General features: G+C 44.0%; 7 protein-coding genes across 7 annotated transcripts; 3 read left to right on the plus strand and 4 right to left on the minus strand.

Annotated features, from left to right (window-relative positions):
- Positions 1 to 95: 95 nt before the first annotated feature.
- On the plus strand, positions 96 to 2,704 carry AOL_s00083g390 (uncharacterized protein; the record flags this gene model as incomplete). Its single annotated transcript, XM_011125569.1, has 7 exons — positions 96 to 422; positions 481 to 597; positions 656 to 1,423; positions 1,487 to 1,553; positions 1,606 to 1,949; positions 2,012 to 2,551; positions 2,615 to 2,704. The coding sequence occupies 7 exons, from the start codon at positions 96 to 98 to the stop codon at positions 2,702 to 2,704; spliced, it is 2,253 nt and encodes a 750-aa protein (XP_011123871.1).
- A 2,440-nt stretch (positions 2,705 to 5,144) lies between these two features.
- On the minus strand, positions 5,145 to 6,822 carry AOL_s00083g391 (uncharacterized protein; the record flags this gene model as incomplete). Its single annotated transcript, XM_011125570.1, has 4 exons — positions 5,145 to 5,841; positions 5,894 to 5,965; positions 6,045 to 6,433; positions 6,490 to 6,822. 4 exons carry the CDS (start codon positions 6,820 to 6,822, stop codon positions 5,145 to 5,147), a joined length of 1,491 nt encoding a protein of 496 aa, XP_011123872.1.
- A 1,715-nt stretch (positions 6,823 to 8,537) lies between these two features.
- On the plus strand, positions 8,538 to 10,894 carry AOL_s00083g392 (uncharacterized protein; the record flags this gene model as incomplete). The annotated part of the gene is made up of 6 exons (XM_011125571.1): positions 8,538 to 8,551; positions 8,622 to 8,845; positions 8,901 to 9,083; positions 9,135 to 9,197; positions 9,261 to 9,341; positions 9,393 to 10,894. The coding sequence occupies 6 exons, from the start codon at positions 8,538 to 8,540 to the stop codon at positions 10,892 to 10,894; spliced, it is 2,067 nt and encodes a 688-aa protein (XP_011123873.1).
- A 406-nt stretch (positions 10,895 to 11,300) lies between these two features.
- On the minus strand, positions 11,301 to 12,728 carry AOL_s00083g393 (uncharacterized protein; the record flags this gene model as incomplete). The annotated part of the gene is made up of 1 exon (XM_011125572.1): positions 11,301 to 12,728. One exon carries the CDS (start codon positions 12,726 to 12,728, stop codon positions 11,301 to 11,303), a length of 1,428 nt encoding a protein of 475 aa, XP_011123874.1.
- A 2,025-nt stretch (positions 12,729 to 14,753) lies between these two features.
- On the minus strand, positions 14,754 to 15,177 carry AOL_s00083g394 (uncharacterized protein; the record flags this gene model as incomplete). Its single annotated transcript, XM_011125573.1, has 2 exons — positions 14,754 to 14,783; positions 14,821 to 15,177. 2 exons carry the CDS (start codon positions 15,175 to 15,177, stop codon positions 14,754 to 14,756), a joined length of 387 nt encoding a protein of 128 aa, XP_011123875.1.
- Positions 15,178 to 17,146: 1,969 nt separating this feature from the next.
- Positions 17,147 to 17,571, plus strand: AOL_s00083g395 (uncharacterized protein; the record flags this gene model as incomplete). The annotated part of the gene is made up of 2 exons (XM_011125574.1): positions 17,147 to 17,371; positions 17,443 to 17,571. 2 exons carry the CDS (start codon positions 17,147 to 17,149, stop codon positions 17,569 to 17,571), a joined length of 354 nt encoding a protein of 117 aa, XP_011123876.1.
- Positions 17,572 to 18,348: 777 nt separating this feature from the next.
- Positions 18,349 to 19,864, minus strand: AOL_s00083g396 (uncharacterized protein; the record flags this gene model as incomplete). The annotated part of the gene is made up of 2 exons (XM_011125575.1): positions 18,349 to 18,423; positions 18,491 to 19,864. 2 exons carry the CDS (start codon positions 19,862 to 19,864, stop codon positions 18,349 to 18,351), a joined length of 1,449 nt encoding a protein of 482 aa, XP_011123877.1.
- Between the last annotated feature and the right edge of the window lie 608 nt (positions 19,865 to 20,472).

The following is a 20,472-nucleotide window of genomic DNA, read 5'->3' on the forward strand; positions in this document are numbered from 1 at the left end:
TCAATCTAGTTCGTATAGTTATAAGCTAAGTACCTGGGTACTACTTCTGCGTGTCAATTACCCGTCTGTAAGGTAAGTGTGTGTTGTGGGCTAAAATGCAACTGTCAAGCGGGGCAGCCCGGCCAGGGCCAGGCCAGGCCAGCTTGAAGTGGGGCTGGGGCACCGAGGCTAATGACGACACAGCCAGCAACCCACCAACACGGCCTAAACTGACCAACTTGGGCCTGTCCATTGCTCAACCCCCATCTCGACATCTTACCGTCCCAACAACTTCGAAGCGATCCGATACAATGAGTGCAGCCCCAAAACCGCCTCCTCTCCCTACGAGGACACCGAGTACTTTGTCTATCCCTCCTGCTATTCCGGTAGAACAAGCCCTCGAAAATCTGAATGCTGCGGCAGAAGAGCTCTCTCAAACACAGGTACGTCATAATGGCTGCTTCACCTTGGCCCGTGCTGTGTATCTAATGTTGGGTATAGGATCATGTCACCTTCAGCACAATCCTCGACCTCCACACTTCGACTGCGTACAATCGTTATTCGTTTGCAGATCAGAACAAACTCCTACAGGGCCTAGAAGTCCTCTTTGAGAAGAACGTACGTCTCCGGGCAGTTCCGCGATTTTAGGTCATGCCCTTGAAACTAACGTGGTTAGAGTGAATTGGCATCTGACATAGCATGGGATGCGATTCCCATTCTCCTCAAATTCGCAGCTAGGCCTGTGGGTAGAGATAGCTCCGACGCTGAGGACCAAAAGGCCGTCGTAGTACGAGCAGACCTACTGCTTGACCAATGTGCCAATAACGGGAACTCAAAGGAAGTGTTCCTTGTGGTCACAGGCAAGATAAAGAATCTCGATTTCCGAAAGATGCCGGAAGAGGAGGACTCCGACTCAGAGGATAACGAAGATGAGGACGACGAGGACTTCACCCCGAAGCAAAAGGTTTCGCCGACAGCTTTATCAACCGCTAAAATCCTTCTTCGACTGCTGGTTCAGGTTCAGAAGAGGTTGAGGATGAAGACTCCATCGAAATTCTTTGCAACAAGTTTGATGAGTCTGCTTAGCATGGTAACAAAGGCGTCGAAATCCCTTCCTCTCACGCCGCTCTGCGATATCTTGGACCAGATTATCGAATTTGTCGTGTCTCTTGCACCAACCAAATCAGATACAGACGTAGATGTTCCCATTCAAGTCAAACTGATACAAGCCTTCATTACCCACGGAGTTGAGGCTTTCCTAACGTTACCGAGAGATAATGCCACGATGATGGAATGGGCATCAGCTTGGGATAAAAAAGTTCGGCCTGAGAAAGTCGTCCCAAGAACTGTCGCCAGCCACGCCCATACACACCCTCACGGAAAGGGCCCTACAGATAGTACACAGGACAAATTAGCAATTGGGCAGGTTATGGTGGCTTTTTTGGTTCGTATCATAACTCGGGTTCAATTTTTGTGAATCATGGCTGACCTGAATTGTTGCGTTTAGAGCTTAAGTGACAGCGTTGGCATGAACATTGAAAACCTTCTCCAGACTTGTCTCGATGCCAACTTTGGTAGGTGATTCTCCAGAGGGAAGAGGGTAATTATCAAGCTAACAAGTACTAGAACCAGAAGACGAATGCGTGGAGCCTGAAGAACCAGGTTCCCCAACTGCCCCGACATCTGCGGAAGAGATCCCACTTTCCTACGTTGGATCCCTTCTCCTCCTTGCTGCTAAGCTTAATAGAAAAGTGCTTAAAGGCGAAGATTCGAATTCACTGAACATAAAGATCTTCCCGGAGCATGCCAATCTAACCTCCAAATATCTCCCTGAAGGTGTGGAGGGCTCTGTCATTGATGCTTTGGTCTTCATTGGGAGCTGGATTATTAGGCAATCCAACAAAGACGGGGAGCTCTCGCAACTTGGTAATATTCCAAGTGACGACGACAAATTCTTCCTATATATCCAGGTATTTCTTAATCTGGCACTTGAACGTTCGATGAAAGCATTTCTAACATTTTTTTTGTTTAGAAATACTCAGCTCTGTCAGCCACGCTATCTGAGCCAGACCTCAGAGGATTAACTTACCTTCATGCAACTACGATTCTCCATTTGAACCCTCGCGAAGACTTGCGTTTAGGATTTATTAAGGATACTCTTGAACACTGTCCCTTTGAGGCTCTTAAAGCAGCGATAATCGGGTACCTCAAGGATGAGATACTTGCTGCGCAGAAGGGGAAAGCGAGCGGCGCCAAGGAATCGATTTTCCTGAGCCCCCTTATACTCGATACCCTCATATTAAATCTATTCCCAGACTACGAGGAGGAGTTCCTAAAACGAGGTATCCGAGATGGGTGGGTTCGGTTTAATGAGGCATATTCGACAATTTCAGCTACTGCCAATCTGTACTACTTGGTATGGGCGAATGACGACCTCAGGAACCACCTTAGTGTCACAAGGCCAGATTGGTCCGCCGAAATTCAAAGACGCTGGATTGAAGTGATCAAGAAGTCTTTGACAACGTTTAAGAACGTGGGCACAGGAGACGGGGTTGCAGATGCTGACTTGAAGGTATGAGCTGGCCCTACAATAGAAAAAAGTGAAGAGCTTTCTAACGAACATTGTCTCTTATAGAAGGAAATACAGGATGCAAATGTGGACTTGGAGATGCTGTCGTACCTGCTGGACAGACTTGACGAAATTAGGCAACAGAAATCTTCCTGATAAGTAGTAGAAATTTATTAGGGGTACATACATCCTGATCAATGGCTATGTTGATGGCTATTTCCTTTCCATTATGTCATACTCTCAAGCCGGCGTTACTTTGGCCTCTTCTTATCTTCCATTTGTCTATTACCAGGTAGCCAGTTTAAACGTTTATGAGTCCAATGCCATATTTTGCTATCTCTACCCACAAAAAACTCCTCATGCTCAGGGGGCAAAGGCCATAACAGTGGTATTGGTATGTGAGGCGCGGTGTTATATCAATCTCTCAATCAGAATTACCAGAAACGGAAACGGGGACTGGGCAATAGATGGCATCCAGACGTGCCTCCAACACCCTGCAACACTCGGTCGTTGATCAGTTCGTTTTACACCTACATCCTTCCAACATCTGCGCAATAGTATTTCACCGGACGACATATCCAACAAAAATCTTAAGATTGTTCTCCAGCTAAATATTAAAGTTTGATAGTTTCCTCCTCCTCCAGCTGGGCCAGACATATCATATCGACTTAAAATATCGGAAACTGAAAGCTTTTCCTCACATGAGACCGTCCTTGACGTCGACAGCATAACAATGGATCCTGCACTTTCAGCATTTACTTTTCATCTAGGGTACATAAAATCAAAAATGCTACATCAGTTGGGAACCATCCCTTCACCGTATTATTCCTAACCCAGTAGTCAAAATGGCGCACCACTCATGATCGAATCGAAGAAATCCTCGGCGCCTAGCATTGTGGATACGAAAAACTCAACTATAGTATTCTCTACTAGGCTGTTGGGGATTAAATGCGATTTTAGTCATTTTACCGTTTCACCTACGCGGTAATATCGATTAGAACCAACCTACTTTCTTCTATATACCCACCCCTTTGTTGCGGTTTGGAAACATTATCGTGAGAAAGTTGTGACGGCCTGCGTCAAGGATATCCTTTTCTCTCGTTTCATGAGATATCGAAACTTTCTTTATTCTATCTTTGGGTCATCTAGCACCATACCTTCCTACTCGTCGATGGTCCCCATAACAGGACTTCCCCGCGCAGAAACAAAAAACTTCAACGTTTATAATCCAAGTAGCTCAAGCTGGACTTGCTATATTATCGGTGTTATTGCATAATCTACTAGTATATAACCGTCAGCGCCTCTGCCTCTAACCTGCAAAAAGCTTTATCAATTGATACTCGATAACCCTTGACGGATCTATACCTAATCTTCCGCCCAATGTTGTCACTTTTTTCAATATCTCTTATACATATAGGCTCTATAAACCTCGGCGTGTTTGTATGTAACCAATCATTCTCGTTCTTTTTAATCCTATTAAACATCTATCTCATATTATTTTATGCATCAATATTAATACTAACATACACATCTTGCAGTCCGAAAAAAGGAAAGACATCACCGATGCCCATCCAATCGACAACGGCTGCATTCCTTTTTGCATTCCTTATTCCCTTATTCAAACTCATCGAGCTAGCCGGCGCGTCACCCGCCGGCATCAGTCCTCGAGATCATCCTATAAATGCTACAACTACAAGATGGATACCCCCTCCCATACCATACACTGAACTCCCCCAAGTTCCTATTGACCCTGATGCACCACGTAAGTAAATTATTGATTCTATTGTTATTGAACATCGTTTTGGGACGAGATCAACTAGACATGAACTTTGGGCTAACTGTCTCTCTTTTGTCTTTTGGGGAGAGAAATAGCGCGCGGGAATCAAATATTCTGCGTTATCCTTTAAGGTTCGATAACGAGGTACTGTCATTATTTATCATTATAATTATCATCATCATCACTTATGTTTATATCATCTTTACCCTGACTTAATCAAATTTTGGTTTTGATGGTAAGAAGTCAGGTTCGGCAACTATGGTTTATTGCTGGAATTATTTTGGCCATTCGCCAATCAAGAATGGTTAACCGTGTAGGCTTTTCTATACTAAGGGAGCGTTTTGAGTAACGGTTGGCCTTTAATCATCTTGTATTTGGTTTAACATTTATAATCATATGAATTAAAATGATATCTCCTCTCAGTTGAACGTTTGGATAACTAAGAAACTAGGCTAACCATTAGGTAGAACCATTGTTAAATACATACAGTGATCCATGTAAAAAGAGATAAGTCTTTTAGGAGGGAAACAAAAGTAAAGAAGGGGGTGTGTCATGATACCACGCCTATAAAAGTGAAAAGAGACAAAATGCATGATTTCCGACCTAATCCCCTCACAATAGTGCTCTCCTATGATGTCTTGTGAAAGTAAAACAAAGTTATGACTGCGTCGATTGGGTGAACTGTCGATCAAAAGAGAGGATATTGTATAGTTGAAGGTCAACAGAAAGTGATGAAAATAGAAGTCCTCGTGCATAGAAGCCTCGAACTCCATTTAAATATGTTTGTTCGGGAGGTTTTCTATGACGTCTTGGCTCTCACTAAATAACGGTGGACATAGTCCCTTCTTCATCTGAATCATTTCCAAATGAATATTTCACACCATCTTTAGGTTTGCGATTTTCAGCAGCGTTCCTCCTGGTGATGGCGTTTGAAGCATCGGAAGGACTATGTTTGACTTTGCCTTTTCCCTTCGAGCCCTTATCCTGAGCAAGTTCCCCACCTTCACCACCCTCACGCGGAGGCTCAGTCCAAGCATGTTTCAACTGCTGAAGTTGGCCCTCGGCGAACTGGTTCTGGTTGGTCCCGACGGTACTAAGCCTTTCAGATCTTGTCCCGACTGTGGTCAAATGATCGGATCCACCCGCAGTGGAAGGTGGTCCTTTGAAGTTCCCACCACGCTCCGGCTTAGGTCTGCCCGCGGGGAATCTCTCACTCATAGCATTATAAGCCGCAGTGGGTCGAGCCCCAACTCTGTTTAACATTCCTGTTGCGGTTCTCGCACCAACGGTACTCGAGTTATCCCCAGTGTCGGAAAGCACACCAACGGTACTCAAAGTTTCGCTTCGATGGGACATGGTCGCCAAACTCTGTGAGAGCCTGCTTTGGTCAACCGGAACAGTCAGACCACCCCTAACACGGTCATAATCGGGCGTCTGGACTATGCGGCACATGCCGCTTTCAATATGCTGAAGCATAGCAGATGAAGATGTGAAACGTTTTTTACAGCCAGGACAGCTATAGCAATTAGTATCTCTCTCTACAGCTTAAATGAAATCTAGGAACTTACATGAAGATTTTGCCAGAGTGGGCGTCAGAGTTAAGATGCTGGCGGAAAGGCTCGGAGTGTCTGAATTTTTTCCTGTTCAAAAGAGTAGTTCAGCATAATAGGGTTATGAAGCAGTATTGACCAGACTTTTCCAGGGAAATGGGGTTCCAACCTGCAATTTCTATATGGGCAAACATAATGGCGGCGCTCTTTATCCCACCATTTCGGGTCGACGTCGATTATTTCACCCTCGGGTCTCGTACCACCCGTAGTCCTTTGGTCAAGGATCTTGAAATGTGAGAATGAATTCACAAGTTCGATGGCTGGATTTTCGCTTTGGGTTGGCGTGGGCTCCTCTGTATCCTGCCGGGTAGTATTTGTAGAACGGTTTCGGAGTTCTTCATTAGTTTGCTGCTGGTGATCCTCGATGACCTCATAAATATCACTACGACGGAGGCCACCGGGACAGAGATTTCCCTCAATATGCTGGAGAAGGCCGGCCTGGGTGTTAAAGTTCTCGTGGCATTGAGGGCATATTCCACCAGCAGATGTTTGATGAGCCTAGAGGTTATACTATCAGCATGGTACTCTAACCTTGACCTCGAATGCCAACATACCTGTTGAGTGTGAAATTGGAGCCCAGACTCGCTCCGGAACTCTTTGACGCACACAAAGCAAGTGATGTGCCTATTGCTTCTGAGAATGTGTATTTCCAAGTCATCCCTGTCAGCAAATTCCTGATCGCACTTCTTGCAATACTGGTGCTCAGCCTGAATCTTGTGCTTAACAAGTTCGGCGTGAGACCTGAAAACTGGTCGTCTGTTTTCAGGACATTGCTGGCAAGGATAATCTTCCTCTTCTTGCGGTCCAGGAACTTGAGAGGAAACGACAGTTATGAGATCCTCGTCAGAATCATCATCTGAGTCGTCGTAGTTGCGGAATGGTGCCATCTCAGAAGTCGCACAGATAAGGGGGAGATTGTTTGGAAGTTAACGTTGGTGTGAGTTGACAAGCTGGTGGAGGGATGAGCGAGGATTTAATAGGATTCTCTACAAAACGGTTCTCTGAAAAAATATGTTAGTAGCCTTGGCTTATCTAGATAGAAAGCGGACGCAATTCATCTAGAGCGTGATGCAGTGACCTAGCAACCTGTGCAATCGCCTCGAAACCGGGTGGACATCCAAAATGTGACCAGATTGTTGTATTTTTTGTGTTGCCAGTACTAGCACCCAGAAGCTCAAACTGTCAGATATCGATGTTCGAACTCTTCTGGTTCCTTGTGGAACCTTGGAAGTCTTCCTTAGTGCAGTCGATCGAATCAATTTCACATCTTTAGACATTTCGTACCCTAATTTTGAACGACGTTTCCCTATCCCTAGCTGATACTCGGTGCCACTTCCATTCACTTCGTCTTATGTTATGATCTCGAAATGTCTGAGCTAGAGCTGCAAAATTGCAAACGTGAAAGGAATTAATTCAAGAAAATGTTTTCCACTAACTCTGTTCAAGAATTACCGACCCTACCGACGTTTATGACCCTAGTTTACGAGAACAAAACTTCAGGCACGATTATAATAAACTAGGCTAGCGATCCACTTTCTTTTCCAATTATCAGACGATTTCGTAATACAATTTCCTGTATCTTCTGTCTATATTATCAAAGCTAGCTTCAGGAGGGGTTTAATTACAGTAATCAATTCATCCTAGATCATGGTGTCGTCTCACATGGTAGTTCTCGTATATCAAGTTCGATTCCTATCGAATTCTGGCCTGGCTACTGCCCAACTCTCTCGATTGAGTTCCTCGATCAACACAAAAAATACAACAAAAGGGGTCGTCGAGCAGAAACATTCCTAACAATATTATATAACATGTCAATAAAATCCAGAGCGCCTACGGCAACTGAACAATTAAACTTCCATATATCACTGGGTTTTATTATTTTTATTATTTTTTGAGGTTCCCGCAACTGTCTGGGGAACTTCATCAATAGTACAACCATTTATGGGCATCAGACCTGTTCCAGAGTTAGAATCGGTGCCCGGAATCTTATTATAAATTAACATTGGCCAGTAGCTATGAAGTACTTAGCTACTGGAGGAGAGTATCTGGTTCATTATGTCGTTAAAACAAGCTAGGGGCTAAGTTACTCAAAATGTTTGTCGCTGTGCCACCTACCCTGCACAATTGAATACTTGGGGGACCTTATGAGTAGACGGATTCCAATCATCCTAGTTTATATGAACGAAAAGGCTATGTTAACATTAGGCGAGATAATGCAAGCTGGATATAGTAGAATCAATAATCATTCAGGGGATACAAAGCATAGTCTTTAAATCACACAAATTTGATTCCGGTTGGGACTGTTCATGTTCGTGCTGGTAATAGGCACGCCCTGGGAGTTTGTGTATCATAGAACAAAGAGCGGGCTCCCGCTGTGTTGCAACCATGACTTTCCCTCACGACAACTGCAATTGTGCCTTATATTCAACCTTCATCTCATATCTCTTTTACCGGACATCATCCCTCGCCACCTACAAAAAAGCTGCAACTTAGGTATCTCCCAGATATTTCCTAACAAAAATATTTTTTTCAAACCTTTATTACTCAAAGCAAACATACGTCCGTTTAGTGCTCCAGATATCACGGATAAATCGATTCGAGTATGAACGGAAAGGTGTAAGTACCATTGTGCAAATAAACCTCCCAAAGGACCCTTCGCTAACTAGTTGTACCTGGTCTCTAAAAGCGTTGGGACTGAGGACTCCGTCCATTCAGGTAGCGGATTTGGATCCGCCACTTCTGATGGGGGATCTTCCATCTCTTATGGGATCCCATCCCCTCCGTCTACCCCACCGTGTATCAAATTCAATCCCCCCCTCTCTGTCCAGCGAAGGGTGAAGGTTTTAACCCTTTTGAAAGAAGTGTCTAAATACTATGAGGGGCCTATTCAGTCCCTCCTTGAAGTCGGATGTATGTTCTTTCCTCGTCTGAAATTGTGAAGAGTTTCTGCTAATATAAATTATAGGTGGTGGCAATACGCCATTGATGCAAACACTGCTTAGCTGCGATGACGAGCTTCCCCTATCCTTATTAAGCGGGATTGATGTTGACGAAGACCTAATTTCTACCGGTATCGAAACCGCATTTACAACTGTCGAATATGGTGGAGATGATAGATGGAGGGATCTAACTGTCAGCTTGGTTCATGGTACGGCTTTTCTCCGATGTTCTAGACTCAAAGCTCATATCAATTACTTAGGCTCATTTGAGGATATTTCCCTCCCAAGCATTGGCACCTACGATGCCATCACTTCTTGTGAAGGTAGAGATCTCCCTTGTCAATCGTGGATATATCAATATGCCGACCAATGCTGAGCTCTTATAGTGATCGAGCATTTAGATCCAGGTCCTCTCGCAAATTTCGCTCCAACTCTTCTTGGGCGGATGAATCCCAAAGTCCTCATAGGTGCGGTTTCTTCATTCTCCTAAGCAATCAACATAGCTAATTTTAATCCAGTCACCACGCCCAATCGGGATTTCAACTCCCTCTTCGAGATGCCATTTGAATCAGCCGACGTCACGAGACGCGGCGAGAAACCATATGTGTGGCATCCAAACGACGACCCACAGGTCTCTAGTCGGCGCTACTATCGCGCACCGCATACATATGCGATGCGCCACCACGATCACCGGTTTGAGTGGACCAGGCAAGAGTTCCAAACTTGGGGAAACACCGCCGCGGAAACCTTTGGCTACACGGTGAACTATCATGGATGCGGCGCTCTCCATGATGGCGCCGAAATTCTTGCAAGCCGTTGGCGAGTTGATGAGGCTCTTCGGAAACAGATCCGCGGCCAGAATATTGTATTCGAAGATGGCCAATCGATGGGGACGGATTTACTGCTCGAGGCATTTGGGCACTGTTCCCAAGTGGCCATCTTCATCCGGAATGATGTCAGGAAAAAATCCCAGGAACGGATTTCTTCTGTGGAAAGCCGACACTACACAAACGAACTAACGCCAATGAATGGTTTAGTCGACAATCATATACGCCTTCTCCGCCAGCTACCACCTGAGCTTCGGCTCGTGAGGTATCATACATTTCCAAAATCAGTCATCGACAAACCATACCCACCCACCATATTTGATCTTTTCGATCAGCAAAGACTTGCGATTAAGCATTTACTGCCGGTCGAGGTTCAACGGGTGTGGCAGTACCACCAAACCTTGGAGGAGTATAATAAATACGATTTCGAAGCTGTCATAATTAAAACAGATCTAAAATGCCTATGGGACAGCTGCTTTACAATTCGACGGACCTGCCGCTTCCATTTTGAGCTTTTCGAAAATTTGATGGCCATAGAGAATGAAGACTCCTTCAAGCCTTCTAGAAAACAAAGGTGCGAAGGCATCTTGGAATTCAATATCATCCGGGGATCAGGAGAGTTGCAGGAACCTGTCGGCGTTGTGAAAGTAGAACTAGAGCCGATACAGGAATACACACCAGCATATGATCCTCGTGACGTTCCAGACTCCGAAGATTCGGAAGGCGAAGAGATGTGCTCAAATCAACCACTCAGCCTGGAAATTGTCTCCACGACCCCTACCATCACATCGATGGTTTACTGGCACACAAAGTCCCCAATGCATCCAGTTTGCGAAGATATTTATTTACACCAGGGTCCCCTATCCAGTATCCCAAAACACAAGACGTTGATCCTCGACGGGCCGGTGGAAGTAATGAAGCAGTACGAAAAGCGATTAAAGGATCCAGAATCATTTCAACCCCCAGTCCTAACTTCCATTCCAGTTACGCTGGTATTTCTACGACCAGAAATACGGGCGGAGGCCATTGAAGAATTTGACTATGAAGAACAGAGAAGAGAAATGCAGAAAAGTTTCGGAGAAACCCTCTACGAAAGCGAGAAATGGCCTGACATCTCAAACCTGAAATGGGATGTTAATGATTCAATTGGTTGGGGAGATGATTCTGGCGCAGAGGTAATTGATTGGAGCTAATGTATCCTCACCCAAGCTTTAGCCGTTTATATATTTGAGGCCTAGACTATCTCATTCACATGGGGCGTAGATAGCCTTGTATCAAACGTTTCGGCACGCGGCTGAGGGTAAACGTGTTACGGCACTTATAAAACTTTGAAGCACGCCAGCTGTATTGTGTATATACTGTATGCCTTCTAGTATTAATACACAAAACTGATTTTTTTTCATTTGCAACATTTCTTTCGTTGGATCAACTAAGATTTCGTACACATCAAAAGAGCTCTGAGGATTTCTAGCACCTACAATAACTCGAATCTCCTCCCGAATTCTCCTACGAAAATACAACAATGACCAACTCGCCGCCGCGATAGACTAAAACATACCACTCCCAAAGTTAATAGGTATAGATTAACCTAAATTTACATCATGTCGACCCTGGCGTTGGTACAACGGGAAGCGCAGGCCATGTAATATCAGCACCAAGACCACAGACATTGATATAGGTCATGGAGGCCGAGGGGCTGCTTTTCCCTCCCCTTTCCGCAGTATTAGGGCGCTCAATCTCCCCTTGGGTGCTGGGACCAGGACGTTTTGCTTTCTCCTCCTCCGGGATATTACGCCACCCTATACATAAACCGGATTTCGAAAACTGTTTTGTAACCTTTTCAAGGAACTCGATACACCATTTACAGGGCGCCTGGGATCCATAAAGCCTTAGTATATGATTTTGCTTGTGTTTGGCTTTTAGCATGGTCCCTTCCATTTCTTTTGGGTGCCGTATTCCACGGACTATAAGGTACCACACAATGGTCTTCTTTTCCGTATGGCTACATTCGAAATTGCGGATACCGTCCAGAGTGTTCCACCATAGCATCTCATGACCGTCGTACTTCATCTCTACAATCTCTGATAATTCTATTGCCCAGTCCCTCAGATCCAAATCTGGGTATGGAAAGCGTTCTGGTCGGTCCGCGTCGAAGAAGTCCGATATCTCGCTATGGAGGGATATAAAAATTGTTTTGGATACCAAGTCGGGTTCGGGACCCGCCCCGCTGAATGTGACCAAGTTGTTAAATGGCTGGCCTCTTCTGGCGAGAGAGGCTGCCCTGACCCCCTTATTGGGTTTCGTCGTAGTGCGGATTAGCGTCTTGTTGCATCCGGTTTGTTTCTCACAGATCCATTCGTCCCTCATCGAGGTTGAAGATATTATTCTCCAAGTGATAGGATCCGATGGCCCATCCTCGCCGTATACCTCTAGTATCTGTTGAAAGGAGTACAGTTTTTCAATCCGTTTTTCGTTAGCATCTGACAGAGATCGAATAGTTTCAACCAGATCGAATTCGAGTTTCGAAGACCGCGGGCTTGACCTCTCTGGTGAATCGGACTTCGGGTTGTTATTAGTTAATAGCAGTCCTCCTAACTTCTCGCTCAAACTCTCCACCTCTTCCTCTTTTTGGGGTCGCGATCGGGGAGTGCCGGGATCTAGTTGCCACCACGCAGTTCGAAACCCTTTGCCGACAGTAACCCAATACTTTCCAGAAGGATGTAACTGGTATCCGATCGGTTGTATCGTACCTGGATCTGGAGTTCCAACCGGTTCCTCTTTGCAAGTTGTGAGTTTATGAATGACATAAGGAAATATCGCCTGATAACGCCGTGCTTCGGAAGATTCTTTACATATATGCTCGTAGACCAATGGATAACCAAGATAAGGCGGTTGGGCATATTCATGCAAGTCTTCCGACTCACAACGAGGGCATTTAATAATCAGCTTCGTTTCATTCCAAGCGTTGACCAAGACCGACTCCCATTTGCTCCCCATCATGTAATATGAGTAGCAAGCATCCAGCATTTTAATTATCCCCGTTTGCGTAAGTGAAGCTACACTCTTCCATACCTCCAGCAGCTGTCGGCACTCTAGGGAATTGCCAAATTTGGTAATATAACGATTCTTCAAGGTGTCTATAATATCGACCCAAAATAATACGCCATCGGTTAATTCCAAAAGCTCTTTAATCCCGTCAAGTAAAGTCGGTTTCTTCATTTTAACCCCAACATATTTTGCTATCCATGCCTCAATTTTGTCCCCCTCGTTTGATAGAGATCCCAAAGCGGACTCTGTTACCTTAATTATTGACGACGATTTTGACATTATTGGTAGTTCCGCTTTTTGATTTACGGAAATTTCGAGAGCAGTGATTATATAATATATAATATATATTAGAGAGTATAGAGAGTAAATATATAAGAGTAAAACTAATAGACTGGCTTTGGTATTTTTTGTATCCTTATTTTGAAGATAATTATAGTTGAAGTTAACGATGATAGCGAAGATTTTCCGGTCATAGGAATATTCGAATTCGAATATTCATCCTATGGACCTACGGAAGCATAAGAGGGTATATATCTTCAAACCCCCACTTTCTACTCGTCCTACCCCGCACAAGGCTGTCTGATTTCAATCACTCCTCGATGTGTAACCAGTGAAACAATCTACCTAGGTCCCCACGGCTTTTAAGAGCGCGAGCCAGCTGACCACATAATGCATACATATTCTATTCTGTATAATGCATTTAATGTGCCTAAATGCCGAAGGCAAAAAAAAAGTTGAATTTGACTCGCCGAGTTATGGGATGTCACCGGATGGGAATAAAGAACTGGTGCACCTCAGCCTGTCTTTATTCAGTGCACATTTTATAATCCAAGCCCGGGTTAAGAAATGCGATGTGCCAGCCATCCACCAAGAGTTTCGAGAACATCTAGTGGGCTACTAGTGTTCAATTATAGTTATTCGTTCACGAGACTCGGGTAGCTTTAAAGGAGGTGGTAATTCGCGAATGATATCTAAGTAATGCTATATAAAATTAAAGATAGTGTAGATATATGTCCTAAATTCTGTCATTTCAATGGCTATAGCTTAATATTGACAAGATGAATGAATTAAAGCAGCCGTGATATTGATACACTTATATAGCCTCGAATCCAAGTGCTCTTGAGACGGAGAGCCTAGGTCTAATACCAACGGAAAAATACAACATTGACTAGTACACAATGAACCTATACATCTCAACCTCAAGAGTGCCTAGATCCGAGGCCGGCTATGAAGCTATATCCATGATCAATGGACTATAACTACGCGCATATAGAACAAAAGACGAATTTTGGCTCTGGGGTTGACTAAAGGATGGTAATAAGTGGCTATTTCCTTTATAAAGTTGCAAGGTCGCAATATCAATTCTGCCGACCCATAGCCATAAGCTTATAAGCTTATAAGAACTTATCACAAATTCAAGACGTTAGATTGGATACAGGGACTTGAAGAATTATAGATAATTCATTGTACCCATTGCGCGGAACATTAATACATGTTACGGCCACGATAGAATGACTGTGCCGGACCAGCGTTCTTGACCAATCGTCATGTTCTCATGCTTGAGTTTAATTCGGGTGTACTACCACGGTAAATTGTGACTCTGTCGCTAGTTTTTCATCGTCGTGTCGACAGGAAACTAAAGCCAATTCACTTTAACATCGAAATGTTGAATCCCGCAAAAATTGACATAAGTCATCGAAACCGAGGAGGATCGACCCTCTTGAGGAACAGAACGCCATCCTATACATAATCCAAATTCTTTGGCAACCTTTTTAATAAATTTTTGACACCAGGAACATGGATTTTGTGATAAGTAAAGGAGTAAAATATGATCGGGTGTGTTCCTCGCCTCCAGCTGCGCTTCATGTTCATTAAAAGCATAATAGACTCCATAGGTGTGAAGGTAGTCTATCAAGATTTTGGGTTCCACATGGAAACATTCGTAGCCAATATCAAATCCAATACCAATCTCCAAGTTTTTTGATAGTGTTTGAGCCCGCCCGTTCAGTTCCTGGCCTTGGAATTGGGGTTTTGCTATTTTAAAGTCTGCTTTATTATATTCGTTGCTCACCCCCTGGCTCGAGGTTAGGAAAGAGGATTGCACACTAGTCGGGATCTGGCGCTGAGCCCTCTCGTATCCCTTTCCGCTGAAGCATCGCACATTGTGATAGAAATCGCTGGTACATAGGAGACCAGCAGTTTGATGTCTTCTCGCCTCTTCAGTCCCGATTTTGAGTAGAACATTCGCCGAGTGCTCGGGCACGCTTTCCTCGACAATCCACTCCTTTATGAACTTCGGTTGCTCATCAAGAAATACACCGTTCTCTCTGCTTTCTAGTTGTCGCCAGTATATTGCAGGAGGCTGTTTGCCAAAAATATAAGCAACTTGTCTTAGGTACTTCAAGTGACCGATTTGTTTCTCAATCATTTTTGATAAATCCCGGAGGTCCTCGATTGTTTCAAAGTCATCAACTAGCCCGTCTGCAAGATGGGTTCTCTCAAGGGCTTCCACCAAAGATTCAAGATCCCGGTTTGGCGAGGTCTGCGATTGAGGTTGATCATCTAGTTCAGAGTCTTCAACAGAGGTACCTCCCCCAACGGTAACCCACCACTTTTTAGTATGATGTTTTCGTGATCCCAGAGATTTATTTTGTAATGTAGAAGGATGAATGGCGCCCGGGAATATCGGTTGATAGTATCGTGGGCTGGATAAATTTTCACAGCTGCACTTCCTATCTATCCTGTATATCAACGGATAGCTAAGATACCGTGGGTCTTTGTACGGTTTTTTGTAGGATACTTCGCATCCTGAACAATAAAATAAAATGGTCCTTTTATTCCAGGCCTGAATTATTACTGGATCCGGAGTGTATTGTAAATCTCGGGTATGGAGCCGATAACATGCATCCAAGGTTAAAGTGATCGAGTTTTCCACTGTTGAAATTATTTTATCGTAGATAGGAATTAGGTTAGACGATGTTTTTAAAATACTCGGGAAGACTGGTCCGTCCCTCAGAAGTACGATGAGTAGTTTGATTTTCCTATGTAATAGATCATTCGTTTGATTCTCGATTTGTGTAAATTTCCCCGAAAGTTCGCTTGATATTGGCATAGAAACATGTTTTTCGTCTGGGGTGTTTTGGAGTGGTGGAAGACGGATTGTCCGTTACTAGTCGTAGTTGCTCTACCCTTTTGTAGAGCTCCTTCTCTGCGGCTTGTATCTTATCGGACAAGTCCGGGACCATTTTTTCTGATAAACTAAGCCTCGCGACACCAGACATGATAGAAGTATACTCAATCCCAAAACATATGAAAAATATTTATCGGTAAAAGAGTACGCAGGATAGGAAGACGTCCTTTGTAGCCGGAGGATTATAAAAAGCTGTTTGCCAACTGTGTATCGGTAAACGCGAGACTATACTAGTATCAGTAGATTTTAAGTCGCCTCGATCGATCGAATGCCATAAGGCTATCTATTAGTATTAAGGAGCCCAAATGTTAAATGGTGGATATTAAGTTACTTTATACGGGTATTGGATGTCAAATTCCTGCCCAATTCCCAACGTTTGATTCATAGATCGATAGATCATGACGACATATAAGGCTGACTACCTTATAATTAAGCCTTACTACAATAAAATGTGATACATCGATCCGATTCCTCGCTGACTCCCTCGCTGTGCCGTGTCAATAGCACAAATCAGGCATAATGCCGGCACTGGTGTAGGGAACTCGCATAAAATATGAACTAACTGTACATGTATACAGGTGTGCATGCATTTAAGTAAGGTGAATTTCATAGGTATCAAGCAAGTATCGATATCTATCCTCCGGCGTATATGATAGATTGAGACCCCCCACCATAAAAGATTTTTGGTATGATAAAACACCAGACTAGATAAAACAGTTTGTACAATTGACCTAGGATGCAACACGTAATTAATACATGAAATTTTAGGATCAAGCATCTAAAAGATATCGATACGTATCTTTATGCACGTATGCATGGATATGCATATAGCAAAATACCACAATTCCTCGAATCTGCTTGAATTGACAGCGGGACCGCGGGCTGACACTATCACGGTCTCTCAATTGGACAATGTTTTTCTTTTCTTCTCTCTATCCCCCATGGCTTGTAAAATCGATGTAGTGAAACCGTTCATCTCCTTCGTAAGAAGAAAGTGTATACAGGATAAACCCGCCGTGGAACATCAACCACTAAAACCTGCGTTGTTCACCGCTTACCAAACTTTCTGTGCAACCTCAAAACCTCGGAAACCGGCTTTTCAACAAAAAACTCCATCCCGCCTCCAAGACTCCAAAATTCCTTCCGTCCATCCCACCCCCACCACCTGCATCCCACAATCACAACTACAATCACCAAATCGCCAACAATGGGTCTCCTCTCATACCTCGGCTTGACCTCCTCCACCCCTCCCCCACCAAAGACCACAGCACCAGACCGATCCGAACGTGCCAAATGCTGGGAATCTCGTGATCTATTCTTCACCTGTCTAGATAAACATGATATCCTCGATAGCATCAAGGACTCCGAACTTGCGAATAAAAATTGTGGTAGCGAGCTTAAGTTGTTCGATAGGGATTGCGCTAGTAGTTGGGTATGGTGTCTATCACCATGTATACAAAGATACCAACGGGGATAGCTAATATATCAAAAAAACAAATTTAGGTCGAATACTTCAAAAAACGTCGAGTACAGGAACATAAAAAAGCCAAGTTACTAGAGCAAATGGAAGCAGAAGGTGGACAGCCACTAAACGCCGTGGCGGTGGCAGCGGATCAGATATCGAAGAAGTAACAAAATAAATAATAATGATAAAGAATCCGTTATATATACCACCCGAGGTTTATAATCGAAGTCTCCGCTTTCTTCTTTTTCTCTATTGGCTTCCCTCTTATTGGTGTTATGGAGTTTACCGGTTTTCTCATTGTAAGGTGGTGGGGTGGAGGACTAATTATAGATACAGAATGATGGTATGTAAGATATGGAATCTGTTGGGTATGAAGTTGGGGATCGATAGAAACCTGTCTTGATCCTGTCGGGAGGTTAATGTTGGCTCATGACTTCAATACACGCATGTACATAGTAAGAATACTACGAAAAGCCATTTACTTTAACTGATATAGCGCGTATGTAATTAGATAGAATTGAGGGCTTAGAAACCCAATTTGGTTTTGTACGGCAAGGCACCAGCCTCCGTAGATGTAAGAGGTCTTAAAAAGCCTCGATCTTTCAATAAGAACAAAGCGTCGCAAGTACACAAAGTAGAAAGGAGATAAAGAAAACACTAATACGAAAACCCAAGATGAACAGGTATAAGGTGGTAAAAACCAAGGACAATCAAAAAGCAACCATACGCCACCCAGTAACTGTAATGCAAATGCAAATGTGTTTTAGAAAAAGATGTTAATATCCCCTTTATAAAGACTAATATCTCTCTCTTTTGATTAAGCCAACGATGCAGGAATGCAGCGTGCTATAAGGCAAGTAAAGGAAAGAAAAAAAAGTCATATCCGCCGTAATCGCTTTTTTTCAGAAGAATAATGAAGGAAAAGCCAAAGGGAACCAAATCACTTAGAATTTAAACTTTCGCGCGGGTGTCTGCTCTATTCTTTGGAGATTTCCAATATCACACCAATTCGATACAGGCTAGAAAACAAAAAAGTTAGCAGGAGTTGCTAAAGTAGTTACCGGGAGATAGGGATAATAGACTTACTAAGCAAGTAAAATACCGACACCATTTGCACTCCCCATTGTAGATGTAGAAATTTCTCAAGAGTAGAGTAAAAGAGATAATAGCCAAAGCCAGCATACCAGCACGGAGCAACCACCAAACCCACCAGAATGGATTACGTCCTCGAAAAAAGCCAACGGGATCTCTGAGCAATCTTCTCAATCCCTGGTTCTGGATTGCAGCAGATGACATCGAATTGTAAGATTCCCCCTTTCCAAGTTTGGATTGCAATGCTGGTGGTGACCTCATAAACGCAAGACCCAGGGCGAGACCCATCAGAAACCCGCCAATATGCGCAAAATTGTCGACACCTGGGAGTAAACCGAGGACGAAGGAGATCGCAAAATCGATAATCAGGAAGATCAGGTCTTTAACCGGCGATTCGCGTTGCTTCCATGTGTAGAAAAGGTCGAGAAGAACCAACGCTAGGATACCGAAGAGAGCACCAGAAGCCCCGGTGCTAGCCAAACCTTGTGGCGCAAAGTTGCCGCCCAAGACAAACCCAAATATACCAGAGGAAATGTATACAATTGCGAATCTGATAATTCCAATTTCTCGTTCCATATCCGTTCCGAGACGAAGTTGAATCAAAAGGTTGAATGCAATATGAATGAGACCGGCGTGCATGAACATAGGTAGGATAAAACGCCACCATTGGTCGGGGGTCGAGAAGTCTTGGAACCCGCAAAGTTGTTGGAGAGAACATGCGGCCAGCGGATTAATCTCAGCTGTCGTGGTGTTCGGGCAGGGCCATGGTCGTGCGATGCTGGATCCAACGGTGAGATTATCTTTCATGCAAGGAACGTATCTGGCACCCATATTGACCATGACCCATGGTGAAGGGCCAATCATCGGGTTGAAATTTGGTCTGGTCTGGATTGGTGATCCTGTAAGTTGGGCATTTTTGACGATTTCGGCGATGAAGACGGCGACTTGGATCAAAGAGACAGTATAACAGAAGAAAGGAATTGTCTTATGTCGTTTCCTCGCCCAAAATCCATGTTGTTTTTCACGCATCGGGGGAATTGGCTGTGGTAACGAGCCGTTGTTTGTGTTGTAGGCCGGCATGTGGGAGGCACCAGCCATATGCTGAGGGTGTTCGGATAAAGGAATGTTTTCGCTATAATTTCGATGAGTGTCGTAGGCTCCGTGGTATGAAGTGTCTTCCTGAGATGAATATGGTTCCTGAGAAGGTTTATAGGTTGTATTGACATCTTCGAGGGAAGGGTTGTAAGGGGAATCATTTTTGCGGTACGGGGAGTGACTTGAGACAGAGGGTGGAGATACAGCCGTAGCGGAAAGGGGGGTCTCGTTTTGCGTACGGTTCGCAGGGTTGTAGTAGTCGTAAGCGGCCATTGTTCGCTATTGGAGGGTCACAGATTTGCAGCCAGTGATCATGCAAATTTGCGAGCGAACGCCAAACCCATAAAAAAACGGCCGTTGGATTGTTTCGTTTCTCTTTCTTCTGAATCACGGGTATTCCACAATAGGACTACTTTTAGTAGATTTGTGACAGTGTCGCGAGATGAGGATGTTGGAAATGGGAATGAGCAGACGAAGTTTGACTGGGAGAAGCGGGCGGGTATGCGATGTTCCCGTGGGTATCAGAGTCAGGAGGAACGTCCAAACGACCAAGCACAAACAAGCGTCAATGGTCTGGGAGTGACAGATTGTAGAGAGAGATGAGGATGAGAGGGAGATGGAAATTGTCGACAGCAGTCTGTTGGTTATAGACTAAAGATGGTTAGTCCGATTCCTGTAGATAAGTTAGGAGAATTGTCCGCGGAAAATAGTTCGCAGTTAATATGTATGATAGTAGAGAGATATATTTGTATGGAGTATATTAATAAAATTAATTAAGCGGAGGACTGGAGAAAACGAAAGAAGAAGCAGAGGTGTTTCAGATTTGCTCTCACTTTTCCTGCAAAGTGCTAAGGTTGCTCCAGGCAGCGCCTCTCTTCAAA

This window comes from Orbilia oligospora (assembly GCF_000225545.1).
Source record: "Orbilia oligospora ATCC 24927 unplaced genomic scaffold scaffold00083, whole genome shotgun sequence".
In the NCBI taxonomy this organism is placed as follows: domain Eukaryota; kingdom Fungi; phylum Ascomycota; class Orbiliomycetes; order Orbiliales; family Orbiliaceae; genus Orbilia; species Orbilia oligospora.